Consider the following 19,636-nt stretch of genomic DNA (forward strand, 5'->3'; position numbering starts at 1 on the left):
CAGTCTGCTCAGAACAATTATTTCAAATATTGCTGTAAATTAAAACTTGTTCCTAAAAGGTCAGACCACTTCTGAACGATGCTTACTAACTGGCAGTACAATTACAGGATGGTCAAACAGAAGTGAAACACTTTAAATCAGAAGCCTGTCCAGAGCAGAAGCTGTTCCTGGTTGTTTGCTCTAACAGTCTCCCAGAGATACCAGGATGGGGATTGGATACACTTGGCTCTTCTCTGTATGCAGGATAAAATGAAAAAATGCCAACATTCAAGCTTTCACTACTGCTACTGTTGTTCAGAGCTTTTTTTTTTTTTTTCTTTTTAAACCTAGCTTGCCAGGAGCTTTTTCTGTAAGTATGCAAAGAAAAGCATCTTCCTGAAAATGTCAGCCAGTTTAAGGGACTGCAATCAGAAAGTGGGGGAGGAAGGAATAACAATCTGATATATCCGCCGTGAATGCCTGCCATGGCTTTCTATCAGCAGAGAGGGAAATGAAGAATGCTTTTTGAAATGTAAAAGATTTTGTGGAATCAGCTTGCTGCAGAAAATCAAGACCAAAAATGTAATCTAAGAGAAGGAAAACACACACAAAAAAACCCTGAGATATTTTTGCTACCATGATTAAATTTTACATCGTTTAAAGATGCCCTGACAGTTACTTAAAAGCATCTTTAAGCACATGCTCCATTCAAATGTCCCCTACCCTAATGCTTTTAGCAGGTGCTGTTCTCCAAAAACCAAAATACAATTATGTTCACATACCATCATTCTGCTTTTCGGTTTTGTTTGTTTGTCATTTTGGGGGTTTTGTAAGCAGTCTAGGTTATCCTTACGGTCACCAGTGCGGAAGAAATTAATTTTTATCCATTGTATTTCAGTACAAACCTTAACCGGACACTAGAGTCCAAAGGTATTGCGTCTCCCGGGAGAGAATGCAGTTTTCCATGCTCTCATTGCTGCAAAGTGAGATTTCATACACTTCTTGGTCCATACCAAGAGCATGAAAGAATTAGCACGGCTCACAAACACGTCGGTGTTTATGTATTCAGTTCTCTGCTAGAGACCAGGGCCTGACGGATGAGCTCTCACAGACTTCCCTGCCGCTGTTTAAGCTCTGCCACCTGCAGCTGTCTAGCTCAAGCCAGCCCCCAGGATTACTGTTCCCTAGTTGCGGTGGCAGAAGGGAGATGGAAGGAAGGTTTAGGAGCTCCCCTTCACAGTACAGAATATAAACGCCAAACTCATTTTCACCTATCGCCTGCACTGAACGGGAGCAGCCGAGGCACACACTGTACTCTGCTGCCCCAGTTACACCGCCAGCCAGCTCCCGCAGGAAAACAGGGAAGTCTGCCGGGGGCCAAAATGTCTTCCATTGTTTTAGCAGATGCTCTACAATTTGCACACCAGACCTTTACCTGGCCCCTGTCAGCATGTTCTCACATATCTGGAGCGGTGCTGATGGCTCTGATACAAGACACTGCGTTAAAGACAGCTTAAATTAGATCATATATTTCAGAATGTGCTAGGAAAAATGGGACTATGGTTCCTAGAACTGCTACTGTATAATCCATACTTAACTGGGTGAATTGTTTTCACTTCAAAAGCAGAATTGTCTACATCTGCTATTTGCTGCTATGCAGAATAGTAAGCACTGGATCCAGAATAATTCTTTTCACAAGTGTTTGTGAAGACACATCACATTAACGAGGACAATGTTAAAGACAAGCTATGCGGAGTCACACGCAGTGACTGCACCATTCCAGCTGACCCAGAATCTGTCCACTGTCCGAGAAAGTCTTAAGCATACTTACATACCCAAAATAAGCTACCATATATACCCAAGCCTCCAAAATATATTATCAACATCTCTAGTGATTTCTGGAGCAATAACACTTCTCAGTGCAAAACTGCATAAACATCCCTGTTGTTTTGTGAGAAGAAAGCAGCAGCTCCGCCAAGGTTTACCGTTCCTCAGATACGCACCAGCACGCATGCATAAAAAGGTGCACGACCAACCAATTCATGAATTTCCCCATCTAATCTAAAAGTGCTTTGGCCAAAATTCACCATAATTTTTAAGTTCTCACATTCTTCAGTTCAGTAACACGCTACATATAAGACACTAAAGCCACAGAACGTGGACGCTGAACAGCTTTCCTCACCAAAACATTTTTCAAGCAGCATTACAAGAACCATCGCCCCCAGATAATGTCCCAGGCAGGGTTTGCCATCTAATTAAGAAGTCTTGTGGCAAAAAATATTTTTTGTATCTACACGCTCACAAATGAAGTTTATAAACAAGATGAAATGGATTTGGTCTTTTTTTTTTCCCTTCAGTAATTCTATGCATACCCTCGATAAACTCATGTGGCTTTTTAGCTTGAGCAACAATAGTTTAGAAGAGAGATATGTAGATTCTCCTTAACTGAAAACACAAACTGATTACTAAACTTCTTGCCACAAGTTTGTGGCTGGTTTTTTGTTGGTTTTTTTGTTTTGGTTTGGTTTTTTGTTTTTTTTAAGTACAGTAGTGTTTTAAAATAACAAATTTAAAAACTGATGTTCAAGTTAATGCTGTTTAAAGGATTATAAACAGTCTGGGCATCTTTTTTCAGCGCCTGGGAAAGCCAAGTCTCCTGAAGGTTAACTACCACACTTCCAGTCATCTTTAAGCATGCCTGCTAATTGCAAAAGAATGACTAAAGACACAGGCAAGCTGCCTTTTCCCATATGCTATGTCCTCAAATCAGAGGCTTCTAACGTGCACCCATTTCTCTTCAAATTGGCTCTTTGTAATTAAATGGAAGTCAGATGGCATACCGCCAGAGAAGAGGTTTGCCACCCACCTTCCTCGAGGAGCTGCCGAAGTGCACCCCACACGCCTTGCAGCTCTGTTCAGAAGCAGTGGGAGACGGGTAGGAGCTGTACCCGGGGTTGGAATAGGCTTGGGCTCTGGCTCCTGGCTGCGGCTGTGGCTGCATCTCTTCAGGTGAGCCATCCAGACAAAACCAGTTACAGCAGCTTGCCCACATAGTAACTGCAGGTGGAAAAGAGACATATTGGAAATGACACGTGAAGCAATCTGTCAGCTAAAGTGACAACAAAGCATAACGTGCATATTGAAATTTCCTACCATCCACTCATTTTTTACCGCGTGCTTGTAAGTTTTCATCTTTCCTCTAACTTACAAGCACATGCAAAAACCACACACCCAGTCCAGCACAGTAATGCCTTTGGTCAGACAGAACAAAGAAAGTTCAGGACAGTTATTACTGGAATTTCTTAGATTAAGAGATTACGGAGAAGGTAAGACAAATGTTATGTTCCAGCTGGCTGTATGAGACTCCACAATCAAGTTTGCTGGAACAGGCTGTCTCTATTCCATGTAAGCTGTAATACACTGACTTTTTTTTTTTTTTTTTTTTGTGCATCAGGAAAAGCAAACAGAACTCAAATTATGCCTCATACATTATTTAAATAAAATCAGCAGCAAGCTCATAGATGGCTATTCTTCAATTTTATTCTCTGTAAATACCTCTACAGATTTACAGGTACAAATCCAAAAAGATAGAATAAAAGACAAGGACAGTGGAGCCACTGATTTAATATATGCCAGTTCTCAACTGAATTTGCAGCATTACAAGGCTAAATCATCCCACAGCGAGTAAATGTCAGTAACATCAGGCAAAAAATAATCAAATACCAATTTCCAGTAACTTACTTGGGAAAACAATTGCATCTGAGACACACGTTACTTGTTTATTTTTCTTGCGAGGCAAATAATTATATATAAATATACACTTACCTAAAATCCTAACAGTCCAGTGCAAAGTGAACAGTTTTAGAGTCTTCTAAGACCACCCATGCAGCAGTATTCCAGAAATACACTGCTATAATCTTGCTTTTTGGAGTTTACAAAGAAATCTGAATTCATCTGGGCATTCGGTTTCTCGAGCATACACCATGTGTCATCACTTACTGGTAAACAGAATACAAATTGCCTCCTCTGCATTTCTGCAGTCACACTGTATTCCTAGACTATGTTTCTTTTACATCTTAAAAACCAGGTCCATCACTGATGGTGTTCAGCAAACTGCTCAATTTTATAAACTTGTGGAAATAAAACATCTATCAGCTAAACTGCCAATTCATTTCTGTCACCTCAGTAAGTATTGGCACTGTAAAACGCCAGATTCCCAAGGGAAGGGGCTGGTATGAGCCCTAAAGGTTATATAGGTATAATATGCCAACGTACTGTTCTGTTAATTTTTATTTAAAAAAAAAAAAACCAACAAACTGTGTTAAGTCTTTTGGGTTGATGTACTTAAATTGGGAAGGTTTTGCACTTTGGTGCTGTTCCAGTATCTGTAGCTTTAGTAGCATCTTTAATCCTTTCAAAATCTAGCTGAATTTGGCTTGTCAAAGTTATGCTGTCACTGCAGTGGACATATGCCTTTCAAAATTCACAATGGTGAGCTTACCAATGAACCCTGCCCTGCAGGCTCAGCAGATTTTAATGTTTAAGTGAAAATCTACAGATTAATGACATGATAAACAATTCTTAGTGTAACTGATGTGCACAATGCTGTAGTGTGAATTGCACTGAGACTGGCAGCTAGATCTTAATAAATACACGGAGAGAAGCGTTCCATGAACAGAAATAACACGCCAACCATTTGTGTTAGCTCTGCACTGCAACCAAAGCACATAGTTTAAGGTATCATACATAAAAGAAACAATGACTCTTTTCCCGCACATTAATCTTTAAACTATTAGTCCCGCTCAGAAATAAACCCATCCTTTCTACTGCAAAAATACTGAATTTCTGTTTCAAAATATGCTGTTTGGAGGTTTAATTTGCTCCTAGGATTTGCAAATCTCAACAACGTGAAAGCTGCACAGTCAAACAAGTATCACAACCTCCACAGCAGTGGCAAACTGCATCCATAGTTAAGTTCCCTTCCTGTTTCAAGGACCCTGCAAACTGAGGGCCACCCACGATAACAGAATACACAAATGCTACTGCCTGCCCTAAAAACTTTGTTTTCCTAAAAAAGGACAGCCCACTAATTCACTCTGGAACATTGCAACATGTCAAATGTTGGGAATTAAAACACAAGGGAGTGTACAAACCAGGATAAAATAAGACAGAACTCAGCATTCAGCTGGAGTTGTAGTTTTGCGTAATTGCCAGGAAATGAAGAGGTTGACAAAAGGCTCAGATGTTGCTTTAGAAGCAGCTTAATCCCGCTCAACTGCAAGAGCATGGAAGGGAAACATCCACAAACTAACAACCAGGACCCTCCTCTGATCTGTACCATTTTTCCAAAGGTGTCTCCCATCTTTAAGAGAAAGGAGCACACGGAAACATGACAGCCATTCATACAACTCAGGCACACTACCTTCAGCCTGTGCCAGTGTATGTCAGGCTTTAATTGCTTAAGAACCTTTACATGTAAGTTTAAGTTTGGCCTTGCCTACATGCAGCATTTACATTGGCAAAGATGCTTCACTGAAAACCACTTGGTGCTGCTGTCGATAGCCACGCAGAAACAGGCAGCCCTGGCTTCACCATCAGCATTTCAGGGTTCCTGCTGAGCACGTACTTCACGCTGTGAGCCGGCACTTTCGTTCCACCAGCAGCTCTTACAGCAAGCGGGACTCTCCTCCAGGCACACCAAGAGACTCCTGGTCAGCTCTCAAGGTGGCGGGGACAGCCCCAGGCAGTGCCACAGCCTGCCCCAGGGGCAGCTTAGGCTGCTCCAAGTGCAAGAAAAGGAGCTTGCAAATTTTTCCACCTCTGCCCGTACAGCGGCCATCACGCTCTGCGCCTCAGTCAACATCGCCCCAACTAATTTTGTTGGTATCTGCCATTGCCAAATTCCCAGAAGACCAATGGCTGAAAAGCAAGAATTACACTGTTGGTTACCTGGAACACACAGCGGATACTACATGGGAACTTCAGATGCTGCCACCAGTAAGGCAAAGCTTTGCTAACTGGCAGCTGTACCACCAAGCAGCTATGGCCAAGGCTTAAGATGCTGAAATGTTTCTGTGTCTGCCTACAGCTGCACTAAGAGAAGCAGCAATGCGGGTAGGATTCAGCAGGCGCTTCAAGAGGGGCTTTTCCTTGCTCTGTACAAGGATCAGCTTTAGACCTGAAGAAATAAGCACTACAGTAGGACAGGACTGGTAGCGGCAAGCAGAATGTCACAGTGAAATTTCAGGATGACACTTTCCCAGGTATCTCTACAATGTTTGCTACAGCCTAACCATTCCCTTATTTATTTTGTTACTCATTCAGAGATATGTGGTCAGGACCATTCAGAAACTGGTAATTCCTGTAAGCGGTGCTTTGACTGACGGGTTCTTGTTACAGATGCAGCAGAGTTTGAGCATCGGAACTAGAAAGCACTGCCCTGTGCAAAGCCTGACAATCCTTTGCAGATGAATGGCTGTTTTGCATACAAGGAGCTCCACAATTACGCTGAAGTGACAAATAAATGCCCAGCCAAAAAAATATTACCAGCAGAAAGAGCTACTACTTTGCTGTGCTCCAGGGCTTGGTAAATACTTACAGTAACCTGGTATGAACATGTCAGTTTGGAAAAGTTAATGACACCATAGATTTCAGGAATTCTCAAGCCACTTCTTGAATAAAAGATGTTGAATTACTGGCATGACGAACATTACAGGCATTACTGTTCTTCATTATTCTTGGACAGGGTGCTCATACTGACCCACAGGAGCCACAGAAGGTAATTTTTAACTACACAAGCTTATTTTGGGGAAACGGAAAGCTCTGTGGCAGGCACTCAACAGATGACTTCTGCCAGCCAAAAACTACCCACCCCAAATTGTAACTGCATGTTGTGCTTGGAGCATCTGCAAGAGCAAAGGGAGAAAGAGCTTCAGCAAGGGTGGAGGTGCAGGATCAATCAGTCTGTCCCAGAGTGAAAAATACATCCACCCACATGGCAATCATCACACTGGGCTTGGTTTTGGGCAGGGTGATCGTTTTATCTTCTTTCTTGAGTCTCTAAGGAAAACTCAAAAGAAATCCAATAAATGTTGGACAAGTCAAGGAGTTGCTTGCCCTGGTCTGCGAGCAAGACAGTGCTAGCACTCTATCATGCTCTGCTGGATTGCTTTTTTTTTTTCTCCAGTATGAAGCTGTGAATGCCATGACTCTCATCACCAATTTTAAACAGAATAGTGAAATTCATTTTACCACCTGTTCATCAACATATTCTGTACAATCACCATGAGTATCGTATAAATTTGCAAGCATGATTTAATTCCAGAGGAAATACCAGTGATGTCAAAGTTTTCCTCCCATACACTGTTGAAGATAGTATTCATAATGCAAGCCTGGAGTTTTGTACTTCCCATCTTCATTTTAAAAAAAGTGTTTGGACTCAGATTCTCAATATATATGCACTATTCATGCCATAACCTTGCTAGCCAGAGTGTCAGAGATCATTGCCTACATGCAGGATTTATTACACATGCTTTGTGGATTTTATCAAAGGGTAGGCTTTGGCTGTACGGGAAAACTGTGGTTTATGTTTGAATATAAAATTTCCCTTTAATTTTCCTAAGGGTGCAAACAATGAAGGATTAGAACAAGCAAAAGGAACATCTCTCAGAATCACTGAGCTTTCTGCTCTGTACAATAAAGCTCTCGATGACTGTGTCTGGCTTCTTTTCGTGACTGCTCAGGAATTTGGAGGCTAGAATGCAGTAGCACCACTGAGACAAGGGATCAAAAGGAACGAGCTCCCATGATCAGCTGAGCTTGCTCCCACACAAGGAGAAGCCACAGCAACAAGTACTCCCCCTCCTCCGGAGAGGCCTTCAACCACTGGAACACCAGGGCTGATGACCCTCAAGGCTACTGCAGGTGGAACAGAGTGCCGAAAAGGGAGGGAGATGCAAGACAAACAGCAGCTTTGCTATGGCATACTTTCCTACAATACCATTTGTTCATTAGCTCTATCAGCTGCTCTCACGCTTCCTCATTTAGAGGAAGACAGTTCACCATGGTGAGCTGCTTCTCTATTAGCTCCTTGAACCATTAAGCTCCTTCTCCTATCTTATTCATCAAGAGGCCATCCTCCTACACTACAATCTTACCACCTTTTGGAATCCCGCTATGACCCCTAACTGCCTTCTCCTGTTTCTCAGCAGTTTCCAGACTACTGCACTGCCTCACTCTTCTCTCTCCGCCTTCCCCCCACCCTTTGCCCAACACCAGATAACTGCCAAACTGCAGAATCCAGTAGGGCCTGTGCGCTTCAAGTAGAGATGCTATACAACGATGTATATCCAACCTGTTAACCGTTGTGTGGCCTCCACAACAGCAAAACCACATTCACTGGTACGATACAACTTCCAAGGCAACACACCAGGACTGGGATTAATGCTATTTACAAAAGCAGAAGTTTCTGCCATTTCAAGTAGCTTGAAGATCACTAAAATCTATCCAGGAAGCCAGAAAAGGGCAGTGTGGCTTAAAATAGCTATGTCTTGCTAAAGCTCATCTAAAATTACTATTTTTATATTATTAATCCATGCTGTATCCCATGCAAAATCAATCAGATCCCACTTTCATGAATGCTGTTTTCAAATCGTTAAAGTATTTAATGAATTAACCAACTTGGTGCCTCATTAATAGCATTGTACAGCTGCCCATTGTTACAATTTACTTTTTTCAGTAAACATGCACTGATAAGAAATGCCTTGCTAAAATTAGTTTCACTAATAACCTACCACTTAAAAAGTTAATTCAGACCCTCCTCGGCCAAAAATCAATATTTACTTGATAACAGAGCTATAGAATAATCTGCTCAAATGACATTTATGCATAAATTTTACGTTTATCAGCCTGCATCACAGACATACAGACCTGAATTACAATAAAGGGGAACAATCATATGTTGGGACAGTGGAAAAGTCAGCAAATTAGCCATTCGCGGGAGGCACAAGGGAAGGAGGCTAGTTGCCTGTGCAAACACAGCATTTGCAGAGTTGGTGTCTTAACCAGTACAAAGCATGAGAAAAGGAAAAGCGGGGACCAGCCCTGGCTATCCATCACAAAGCATGCAGATGTAATTTGCTATACACAACTGGATGGAGCACATACAATTTTTACCTAGGGAAAGAAAAAAAAATGTGGTTTGAATAGAGGTACTAGTTCACATGTGCCCAATGTGACAGCGTGCACATCTTGAGAAAAGAAGCAAATGAATATCAGCATTGTATCACAGCTAGAGACATGAGTATTCCGGGAGAAGAGACAAGAAATTTTGTTTTGGAGGAAGGAGACATTTTTCCATTTTGTTCTGTGCCTTCAAAATGTCTGGAGACATTTCACATCTCTAATCATTTCAGTATGCAATACCAATAATCTTTACAAAGAGAAATATATGATTGCTCACCAGTCTGATCAGCAACTTTGATGTCAGTCTAAAGCTTTACAGGTGAGAAACTGGCCAGCTACGAAGGCAGAGGACAGAATATTTGGGTCAATCTGCACCCAACCGAGTGTCCAGGTAAGTTTTTGTGGCGTCTTGGTCAGGCTTCTGCGTATCCAAGAGTGCCTACGCTGTCAGGCACGTGAGGGCAAGCAGCTGCACTTGCGCAGCACCCGCATGCTCACACCCTTGGGCTGCTTTCCCCGAGCAGAGCAGGTGACTCTGGCACCCCGTGCCCGTACGCCGTCTAGACCTTCCCCGTCGGCTGCGGACAGCACACAGCTGGTAGTTCAGCTTGTGCCTCCTGGTAATCCATCTTCAGACCCTCTTTAATACAGCATGGCACAGCTGCATCTCTGCTTCTCCACCTCGGAGATGCCTTCAAAAGCCTCTACGTGTCAATGCCAGGTGCCCCGGGAGGCAGGAGACAGCACAACCCAACACATCCAGCCAGGAGCCAGATCAAGGAGTGGTGGCACACAACTGGATTCAGCAGTGCGTGCGCTTGCTAGGTGCGCTGCTTCTCCAAGCGTGTGAGCCCAAAGGAAGAGAATTTGGCGGCGCACCAGCATTTTAATCAAGGAAGTGACATCCATTTACCACAGAGCAGAAAGTAAACAGCGTGGCCCGCAGGGGCAGGGTGCAAAGCAGCACAGGAAAAAGCTGGAATGGGGCCACAGTAGTTCAGCACAGCCAGCCACACACAACTTCACTGAAATGCTATCACCTTAAATTATTGCTGAATCCGAGAGAAGTACCAAAAGTAACTTCCTAGTTACATGGTACAGACGAAACAGTCATGCAGACAAAGATCCTTTTATACTGCTAGAACCCGGGTTACATTGGAGTAAATTATTTGCAAGGTAAGCCTTTAGAAAATTTGATTAATTGAGAGGAAAATGAAAGAAGTTCTCAAATACATGAAAAAAAAATACAGCGGGTATTCTAAGAGTGTTCTGCAGCTTTATCAGTGTTTACCAGCATGCTCTGTTACAAGTAAATTGCAAGCTTGCTCTCAGCAAGGCTTGCTGATGTTGTTTGTTAGAAGATTTAACAGCTAGATCTTCAGTGAAAGTGCCTTTACTCATCAGCAAATCTCACCAATACTGTTAACAAGCACAAAGGATCTAAGCTTCAAGCACCTCTTCAAAACTACAGAACTGCAATTTTCATTTTAAAACTGAGAAAATGTTTTTAGAAAGCTGTGTGATTTACAAAACATTACACAGGAAACTAATTCCAAAGGCAGAAACAGACATCCTCTCACTTAACTCCCATCCTTGCACCCGAATCGCAAACAGCACTCACCCACTTTCTCTCTCCATTGTAGCACAAGTAAAACCAAACAATTTTTCCCAATTTTAACATGAGAAGCTTAGAAATCCCGTCTTGCTTTAAAAGGAATTGGGTACCTGGGGTGTGTATTATTTCAATATAAACTGCTTATTGCGATCCAAAATTGCACTTTATATATTGAAAAATATTTAGATAAAAAGTTCTTCCTGCTGTTAACTGTAATTAGGTCTCTAGACATCTGCCAAGATGAAAATTCAACAACAGCCTTTTTCCTTTGCAAGGCACTGACATTCTTTCACCAAGTTAACACAAAACAAAACAACGTGATTAATGAAATCATGTAAATAGTTTTAGAAAATTATTTATCTTGCCCAGTCTATCTTAATTCCTTAGTCCCATACCTCTTCCCAAGTAACGTGCTGTGACTTCCAATAGACTATCTCCCTTTCACTCTTCTGCTATGCTGAAAAGCTATTAAAAAAGCCAGTGCGCTCTTTCACACTCATATGGTATTCATCAGCAAGACAAAATTAAGTCAGCTATAATATATAGCATGAACCAAGTCAGAAAGAGAAGAACGAACCCTGGAGAAGTAAGATTCCAGAGTACTCCGTTTTATTACCATTCCCACCCTGCTGGCACCCTGAGCGGGTGTGCCTGTGTGTTTATCCTCTGTCCCACACACAAAAGTGGCAGTGAAACTAGAAGCTCTCTGTCAAAACGTGAGCAATGAGCAGTCCAGGAATCTAGGCTATCACCTACCATTTCAATCAGTGCTTTTCATTACAGGGAAGAAGGTTAACGCTGGCTTGAGCTCTGATTTTTTTTTTTCTCTGTTCGTTCACACCTCCATAAGTCCTGCTTGTATTTAGTTTCGGCCAGCTGCTGTTGCTTTTTTTCCAAGCAGCAGGTAGCTGCTAAAATTGTAATTGCAATATGTAGCAATAAACTGCTAAATGAAAACCTGAACGTTTAAATAACTGTGTCGCTTCCTTAACCAGCTCTGTTCAAGGGAGGTCATTGCTCCATACTCTCCAGACTATCTCAAATGCCACCTAGACCATACTCTTCCACAACAGCCACACGGCAATAGCTGGGGGAGGTTAGCTGCATCTGTGCCCACCTGACAGCCAGAAATGGTCTCCACAGGCAGAATATCAGCTTTTCAGGGGATCTTCCTCCTGATAACGCTACAAATACCTCACTTGCTTTGCAAATTTTACATTGCTCAGAACAGGAAGTTGCTCAAATTAAGTTTCTGCTGTGCTGCAAAAGACTGCTGTGAACTAAACGACTTCAGCACTCAGATATTACAAACAAGCAGGAGCAGTTCCACAATTTAACCAGGGACATCAAGGGAACAGCTTTCACCATGGAAGAAGGTATCCACTGTTGGATGGTTTTAATGATACCGTTCTCCTTAATGGGGGGAATGCAGGGAGCTGGAGAAAAAAGGGGAAGAGAAAGCATGTCAGTTTGTATTTTCATCATATTGCTACAGTTCCCACTTCAGATAAAAAGAGAGGAAGCTATTTCCGTTGAAATCTCTGGCCCAGGAGGCCTATGATGACAGCTGCACATCTTGTCTCATTGTGCCTGGAGGTTTCTCTCCAACTGGATAAATTACATATTCATCAACAGTTCATCTTTGGAATGATGCACAAGCATATGGGGACAGTGGAACAGAGAAGAAAGAGTCATTATCCCAGACAGAGCTCCTGAAACTTATAAAAACCTTATCCCCAATTTACAGAGGCAGGGGAGGGACACAGAAAACAGGAGGCATCTCGCTACAAATTGCAGCAATGTACACAGAAACCCGCTATCCCACCTGGTGCGCAAGGATTCAGAGAGATAAAGCACTCTAAAGCAGCTGTTCCCAAAATAGAGACAGTTATAAACACAGCCTTAAGTCTTGCAGCGTTACTCATCCAACAGCTGAGCTTGTGTTGGAGGTGGTACAGTATCAGTCAGAATTACATTAAGTTTGTCTGAAATTGGGATTGAATTTAGCACTAATGCTCTAAAGACTTCATGCTATCGCTGTCTCTCAGACACCCAGAATCGAGGGTGTTTGCTGATAAGCTATACCACCAGTTGGAAATCCTGTAAATTACTTTTCATGCCAAGCTTCAGTGTTATTTTTAAACAGTAAACTTCTAAATCCCTTTCCCCCCCAAAAAATCATAAGACAGCCTCAAAATTCCTTATACACAAAGACTACTCTTCCCCCCCACCCCACCCCACCCCTTATTTCAGCAGCTGTTGGTAGAAAAACCAACCTAAACCCCATGGAATTTATGCATGTGGAAAAGTGCACGTGCAGTAGAATTGCACACAACAAAGATCTCTGCAGGCTGGTAGGGAACCTTTAACCTATTTAACCGTAGCCTGAAAAAAAAGATCATTTTTATTTGGCTAGACTGAAAAAGATCTGAATGTATATAATCAAGGCACATCATAACAAGTACAAACACTGCAGACTCATTCTGTAGCTATGCCTATTCCAAATTAATCTGAATTCAAATCCAAACTAGGTGCTGAAATAGAATAAAATGCAACTGCATATCATTTCCTTCAGCAGACATGTACAAAGACCAGCACATACGTCACATCTAAAACAGTGTGGAAAGCTCTGTCCCCCCAGACTGCAGAAATACTTAGGAATATGTCAGCAGTTAAGGAAAGGTCCGGGATGTTGAACACAGCACCGAAAAGCAACAAACCTGAACACTAAAATGTTACTGAGGCAAAAGGTATCACAATAGAAAATGGTCAGTTTATTTATGGCTTAGTCACCTCAACTGCAGACAAGGAAAAATACCCCACCCTCATTTGAAGTAACTTAGTACGGGTGAAACAGAGAAAGACTTTGAAGTTGCACTCTTAAAGCATTTCCATAAATATTAACTATTATTTTTGTGCCAATCTCCATTTAGCACTGAAGCGTTTGAAATTCAACATTGCTTACATGCAGCCCTGGTTAAGAGCCTGAAAACTGAGGGAAAGGTCAAGCCTTACCATCCAGTGTATCAGCAGGACTAGCATGAACTCCTTACAGCATTCCCAGGAGAGATGTTGTGAAAAATCCCATTTCCAACCACCTACAGTGTTTGTTTCAAAGATTCTAAATTGGTTTCTTTACCACTTGCCCTTGTTCAGTTGCCATGCCTCTCTTCTGCCAACCTCAATCTCTGCAGAACAGTAACGACTAGGAAACCCAGTCCAATGCAGACCAAAATCTGGGCTTTGTCCCATATTTTTGGCTACCAAGTTGAAGGGCAACATCCCTGAAATTCTGCAAGAGCTCGCACAGGAGCTGAGCTACATCATCAGTACAAATAATACAAGTAAATATTTGGAACTAAAGCCATGACCCCAAAAAAGGTAATTTTCCTTTATTGCCATATCTGTATACATATAGTATGGCAGATCATTAAAACTGTCAAACATTTTAAGCACCTGCGTGAACTGCCAACAGCAGCAGCAAAGGCACAGTTCACCTGAAACTGCGGCAATTTATAAATGTTGATCCAAGCAGAAAGTCAGGATTGCATTGAATCATTCTTGCATCCAACTTGTACAAAATTTATTTAAAAAAGAAGGCTGAGAGGATACTAAGTATTGAAAGCTTCAAACAGTCTTTAAGGACCTGCATCTTCTGGGTTCCGTACCTTTGCCATGAGGAGGAAGTTTCCCGTATATGGCCCAAGCCGACAAGCAGACGAGGGTCACATTTCAGTTCACAGCTTTTGGCAAGCCCAAGCATTCAGACATTATGAGTCAGTGCTCCAGAAATCAGTGGGGTTTATAAACCAATAAATCTATTTCATTTTGGGTTTTTAGCTTGCCTTGGGGTTTTTTTCCTCAACCTTTGCAGGACACAGGCATCATCACATTTTCATTTTGCTTCTCTGTAACCGGGAAGAGCACCTCTCTCTTTCCATTCTGCGTTTGTTTGCTTTGTAAAATGACAGACAAGATTTTGTATTAGACTAAATCCTGGTGGTGAGGCATTCAGGAAAAAAAAACATACCAACCATCATGGAAGTTGGGAACAGATACTATGCATCTTGTACTTTCACACAGCCCTTTAACAACAAACAACACATTTTTTTTTTAAATAAAGCCTCAAAACATCTTCACTTCTATTCTCAGATCCCAAATAAATAACAACTTATCTGACATTTCAGCACAAGCAGACTAGGACTTCTGCTGCTAAGCTGCTCCCTGCGACACAATCTTTTCCAACACTAACCTGATAACATCAACATGAACTTTCTTCTGTTTTGAGTTCTACTTTTCTCAGTTCAATAGTTCAGCAGAAACTGCTCCATTTCTGACTACACATACAAAATCACATACCAGTTATTCCTACTTAAAAAAAAAACAAAACACCTAAAGTTCAGCAAATTCCATTGGGTAATTACTTTCAGATTAGTGATGGGATAAATAATATGGGACAATTGGGGCTGAGGATTTTTGGTTTCATTTTCTAGCTCTGTTACGGAGGCGCTGTGCATCTGGGCCACTTCAATCCTCTGTGCCTCAGTTTTCCATATGTAAAATACAGGTCATACCTCATCAGGGAACACAAGCTAATTTTTCTTTTCTTCAAAGCAGTACTGTATTCATAATAGAATTAAATACTTTCAGAGAACTATCACAGCTCACAGTAGTAAGGCATTTCTGGGAAGAAATGCTTGTAGCGAACAAGTTCCTTGCACTTTTGCAAAGCATCCTAACAATTTAACATTGGAACAACACACACAAATATTAAATAAAAAAAAGGGACAAGATGACAATTTTGAGGCCAACTTTACATTTCATGTAAGTGCAAAAGACAATGCAAGTCCAGTTTTTTGGAGGGTTTTTTTGGTTTGAACTCTACAGCATGCAGAATAAAATATTGCTCAAAAAAGTTTGTTTTTACTTAATGGGGCATTTTAACTTAAAAATAAAAGTTTCACTGCCAAATGTGGCCTTGTCAAAAAGAAAAAACAACCCACCAAAAAACCAGACAGACATTCTTGGTACTTGAGACAAGAAAAACGTCTGAAGGAGGCAGCACACTATCAAATTGCTGTTTAAAAAAACATCTAGGATTTTTAGATTTTAAATCTGTTGTGAATGTTGTAAAAATTCCCTTTTAAATAAAAGTTCTGAAGGTTCCAAAAATATTTTTAGACTGCTTCCTCCATAACCAAGGATTAAAGCTGATCAGTCAAGTATACAGTAGACAGTAATAGTTTACATCGTTTTCTTCACATTTGCTTTTATTAGGGGAATTTTTAGGAAATACTACCGCGTATTACAGATTTAATTTCAAGCTTGCATCTGCTATTCCAAGCAGAACAATGAAATCCTTAGCTCCTATTATTAAGAGCCACATTCAGAAGTAAAAAACAAAAATAAGCTTAGGCCTCCATAACAATCTCTTACCAAGTTACTTCAGTTTTTAGCAGAACACCATTTGGAAAACACCGACAAAGAGACAGGACTCCTTCCAAGAATGATCATCTTACTTAACTTAGATAAAGTAAAGCCTTTCATTAATTAGGCTTGGGTCTGGCCTACATTCTGTTGTATGAAAATACTTCATTATATGCAGTTGAACACATTGTTTGAAAATGTGATAAAATGGCATTTCACACAACAAAAGGTGAAGGAACTAAAACTGTATTAAATGTGCAACATATTATCTCTAAAATAGACATTCTGAAAATCTTTAAATAGGTTTTCACCCATGGAAGAGTTCAGAGATGGTATCAGCCCCATTCACGACGATCAGATAAAGCTATTTGCAGATGTAAGATGTCTCTGAAGGCAGACATCAGCAGATAAAAAGAAATGCTGCAAGTACTTTGTTTTTAAGTGCATTATTTTGCTATATACAAGTAGTAGTTTACTGGTGCTTTGCATTCCAGCTGCATTCTCTATGCACATTTTGTAGGCATTGTAATTCACTCCTGAAGCTCCAGCGACAAGCTGAACAACATATTTCAGTTCTTTTCAGGAATTTCTTACTTCACACAGAAAGACATTCTTGGTTTCATTACTTCCATTGCAAAATCTCTGTCTGTGATTTGTCTTCATGGCAGAGAAGCAAATAAGAAGCAAGACGTATAAATAACAACAGGAATGGAAAAAACAAGAAGTTTGTTGAAAAGAAGGCTGAGGTAGGTATTTAGTAAAAATAAAGCCCCAAACATCAACTCCCTCTCGCTTCTCTTCTATACCAGAGACAAGATCTTACTCGTCTTACCCAAGAGCCCTTTGCACAAAAAGATGCACAATGACAGATGAGATTTGACTATGCCAGCAAGTAAATACATGATTACATGCAACAACTGATAAGCCTCTCAATCCCAGAAACATAAGGTACGAATTAATGCGAGTATCAGCCTCTGACTGGAAGAAACCTGTGTTCTGAGCTCTGACAGCATAAATCAGTCTCTATATAAACACTAGTTTCAATTTCTGCTTTTTTTGATTATATAGTCAAAAGGGACTTTGAAATCGACACTTTATTTGGAATCTGAAAAATAAACTGTTTCCAAAGTATTTTGTAATGCTTGTATAATGGCCTCAAGACAGCCAGTAATTTAGACAGCTGTGCGACTAGCCACAGAAGCTGCATTTTAGAAATCGCCCTTTTTTGGAACAATTGAAACTTTCTGCAGGACAAAGTCCGCACACAGAGAGCAGTGTTTCCCTGCAAGCATACAACAGTTTCATTATTGTTTAGCTACCAAAAAACAGCTCCAACAATCTATCAAGCTTGACATCTTATCCGTCTGCTGCTAGCCCAGAACACAGGGCATATATAGGAAGAGGCTCAAGGATTCAGGAAGAAAAGTTATTTTGTAAATCGAAACTGAGAAACATTTCCCTTCTTTTAATGGTGAACTTGCAATTTTTAAAGCCTGTTCAGGAAACCATGGGCCTGTTTGATCTCCACATTATCAAATCCAAGTATCTATAAAGAAATCTATTCCATGAGATGAAGAAAAGCTCCATTTTAAGATATGTATAAAACAAATTCAAAGGCAATCCTACAGAAGAGGGATTCCTCACTGCAACAGAGCATCAGTACCAGTTGCGGTTCCAGCCCAGTCGTGATTATTTTAACACCAAACTAGAGCAGAGCACTAACTTGCTGTTCACCAACCAACCCTCCCTTCCTGGGAACGCCGCCACTCAGTAGTTTTCCAAATAACTGTGGCTCAGGCAAAGTCCTCAGAAGCACCAACATTCTCATGGAAGAAAACTTACCAACCTTGCGGAGCATGTCCTTAAACACAGCACTGGAGAAATTATTAATCTGTGTGATTCCAATGACTCCAAGCGGCTGGGTGAATGAAACATGGAAGTCATTCCCTGATGCCAGTGGCAACTGCTTTCTAAGCAAGGTGTTTTAACATCAACAAAAAGCGGTGTCACATCAGTTTCAGTCTGGACTTCCACAGGCTGCAATATTATGGTTTCTGACTCATTTGGCGAGCAAGCCAAACCAATATAAGCTCATGCACATGCTAAGTGGCATTGATTCAATGATGCCACTTGTGACACTGCAATTTGAAGTTATCCATGTGTATATAAAGAATATATAACACCCAAAGGAACTGTCTGCAGCAGAGGTTCCTATGCAACAAGCTACTCCCAGAAAACAGCATTTTAAATTTCCCTGTTTAAAATCTCACCTAACATCAGTCTAGACCATTCAAAGTATACTAAAGTATACTTTGTAGCTTAAGTATATTCTTATCAGCATGTCCCCCAATCTTCCGACTACAAATAAGAAGATGGCAGCATAAAAAGAGCTTATGTTAAATCAATGTTTTATTCTCCGCTTAAATACAATGTGGAAGTTCCTATTCCAAGACTGTGGCAGAGAAGCCGGAGGGCATTAGTGAAAGAAGCCTAATTAATATTTCTGAGTAAAGTGAGAACCTCAAGAGCAATTAACATGAAAAAATTGTAGATTTTACAGACCCTGAGAAGAATAAACAGTGTCTCAGAAAGCAACAATTCTTTTTAAAGAAAGTCCCTTATGGGAACATAAATTAAAAAAGCCAAAGAGGGTTTTCAGAGGTTAGGATAAGCCATCTCTCAGTTCTGAGGGAACTGGCTGAGAAAGAAGAAAGCAACTAATACTAAATTTGAATTCTTGATCTGACAGTCATACTCTTGTTCCCCTAAAGAAAACTGTAATTTTTCAACCTTGCAATGTTCTTTGAAGACTGAATAATCAGCTTTGGAGGGACATACCATGAGGTGGCTAGAAGACCTGGCATGCAGATGAGTTCAGTTTCTGACATCAATTCAGCAGTGATGCGATTCTCCCCACCCGTGAAACAGAGATTACACTTATTCATCCCTGCAGAGCATTCCATGATCCCTAAATGCCAGCTGGTAGAGGTTCAAAGTACTAATTTCTGGCTTCTTGTAATGACAGTCCCTGGGAAGCAGAGGAAGACAAGCTTGATATGGGGAGAGGCAGATAGGCACTATCAAGACTAATGACTGGAATTACTTTGGGGAGCAGGAGGCGGGCTGGGGTTTCACGATGGAAGCAGGCAATCAGGAGAGGGCTGGAGAAACGTTTGCACCACATGAATACATTTAAGTACAGATGACAAAGCGCAGGCAGATAAATAGCAGTGTCAATGCAGCAGCACAGACCTTACCGTACCATTGACCACAACACTTCTCTGAGAAGCTAGATCAATACTCAAGTATTTAGCCCACACCAGGCTGCTAGCAATATTCAGGTAATTTAAAGCCATGCTGTGCTTGTAGTCAGAGCTCACACTAAGGAAAAGTACTGAGTTCCCTCGGTTTTTAATATCACATACCATTAGA

The 19,636-nt window shown here is 41.1% G+C and overlaps 1 protein-coding gene across 7 annotated transcripts in view; it reads right to left on the bottom strand.

The window, feature by feature from the left end:
• The window catches only part of RFFL (ring finger and FYVE like domain containing E3 ubiquitin protein ligase), a 31,916-nt gene that overhangs the window by 8,949 nt on the left and 3,331 nt on the right, over positions 1-19,636 (bottom strand). For 6 of the 7 annotated variants that reach the window (XR_005102203.1, XM_037374988.1, XM_037374985.1 and 3 more), the window contains exon 2: positions 2,846-3,036. Coding sequence is in view for 6 of the 7 variants with exons in the window: in XM_037374988.1 (XP_037230885.1) it covers positions 2,846-3,036 (191 nt within the window). In the remaining variant the exon portion in view is untranslated. Of the gene's footprint in view, positions 1-2,845; positions 3,037-9,439; positions 12,867-19,636 lie in introns of those variants that run through there. The other variant, XM_037374986.1, reaches the window with a different exon arrangement.

This window comes from Falco rusticolus, chromosome 1 (assembly GCF_015220075.1).
Source record: "Falco rusticolus isolate bFalRus1 chromosome 1, bFalRus1.pri, whole genome shotgun sequence".
Lineage (NCBI taxonomy): Eukaryota > Metazoa > Chordata > Aves > Falconiformes > Falconidae > Falco > Falco rusticolus.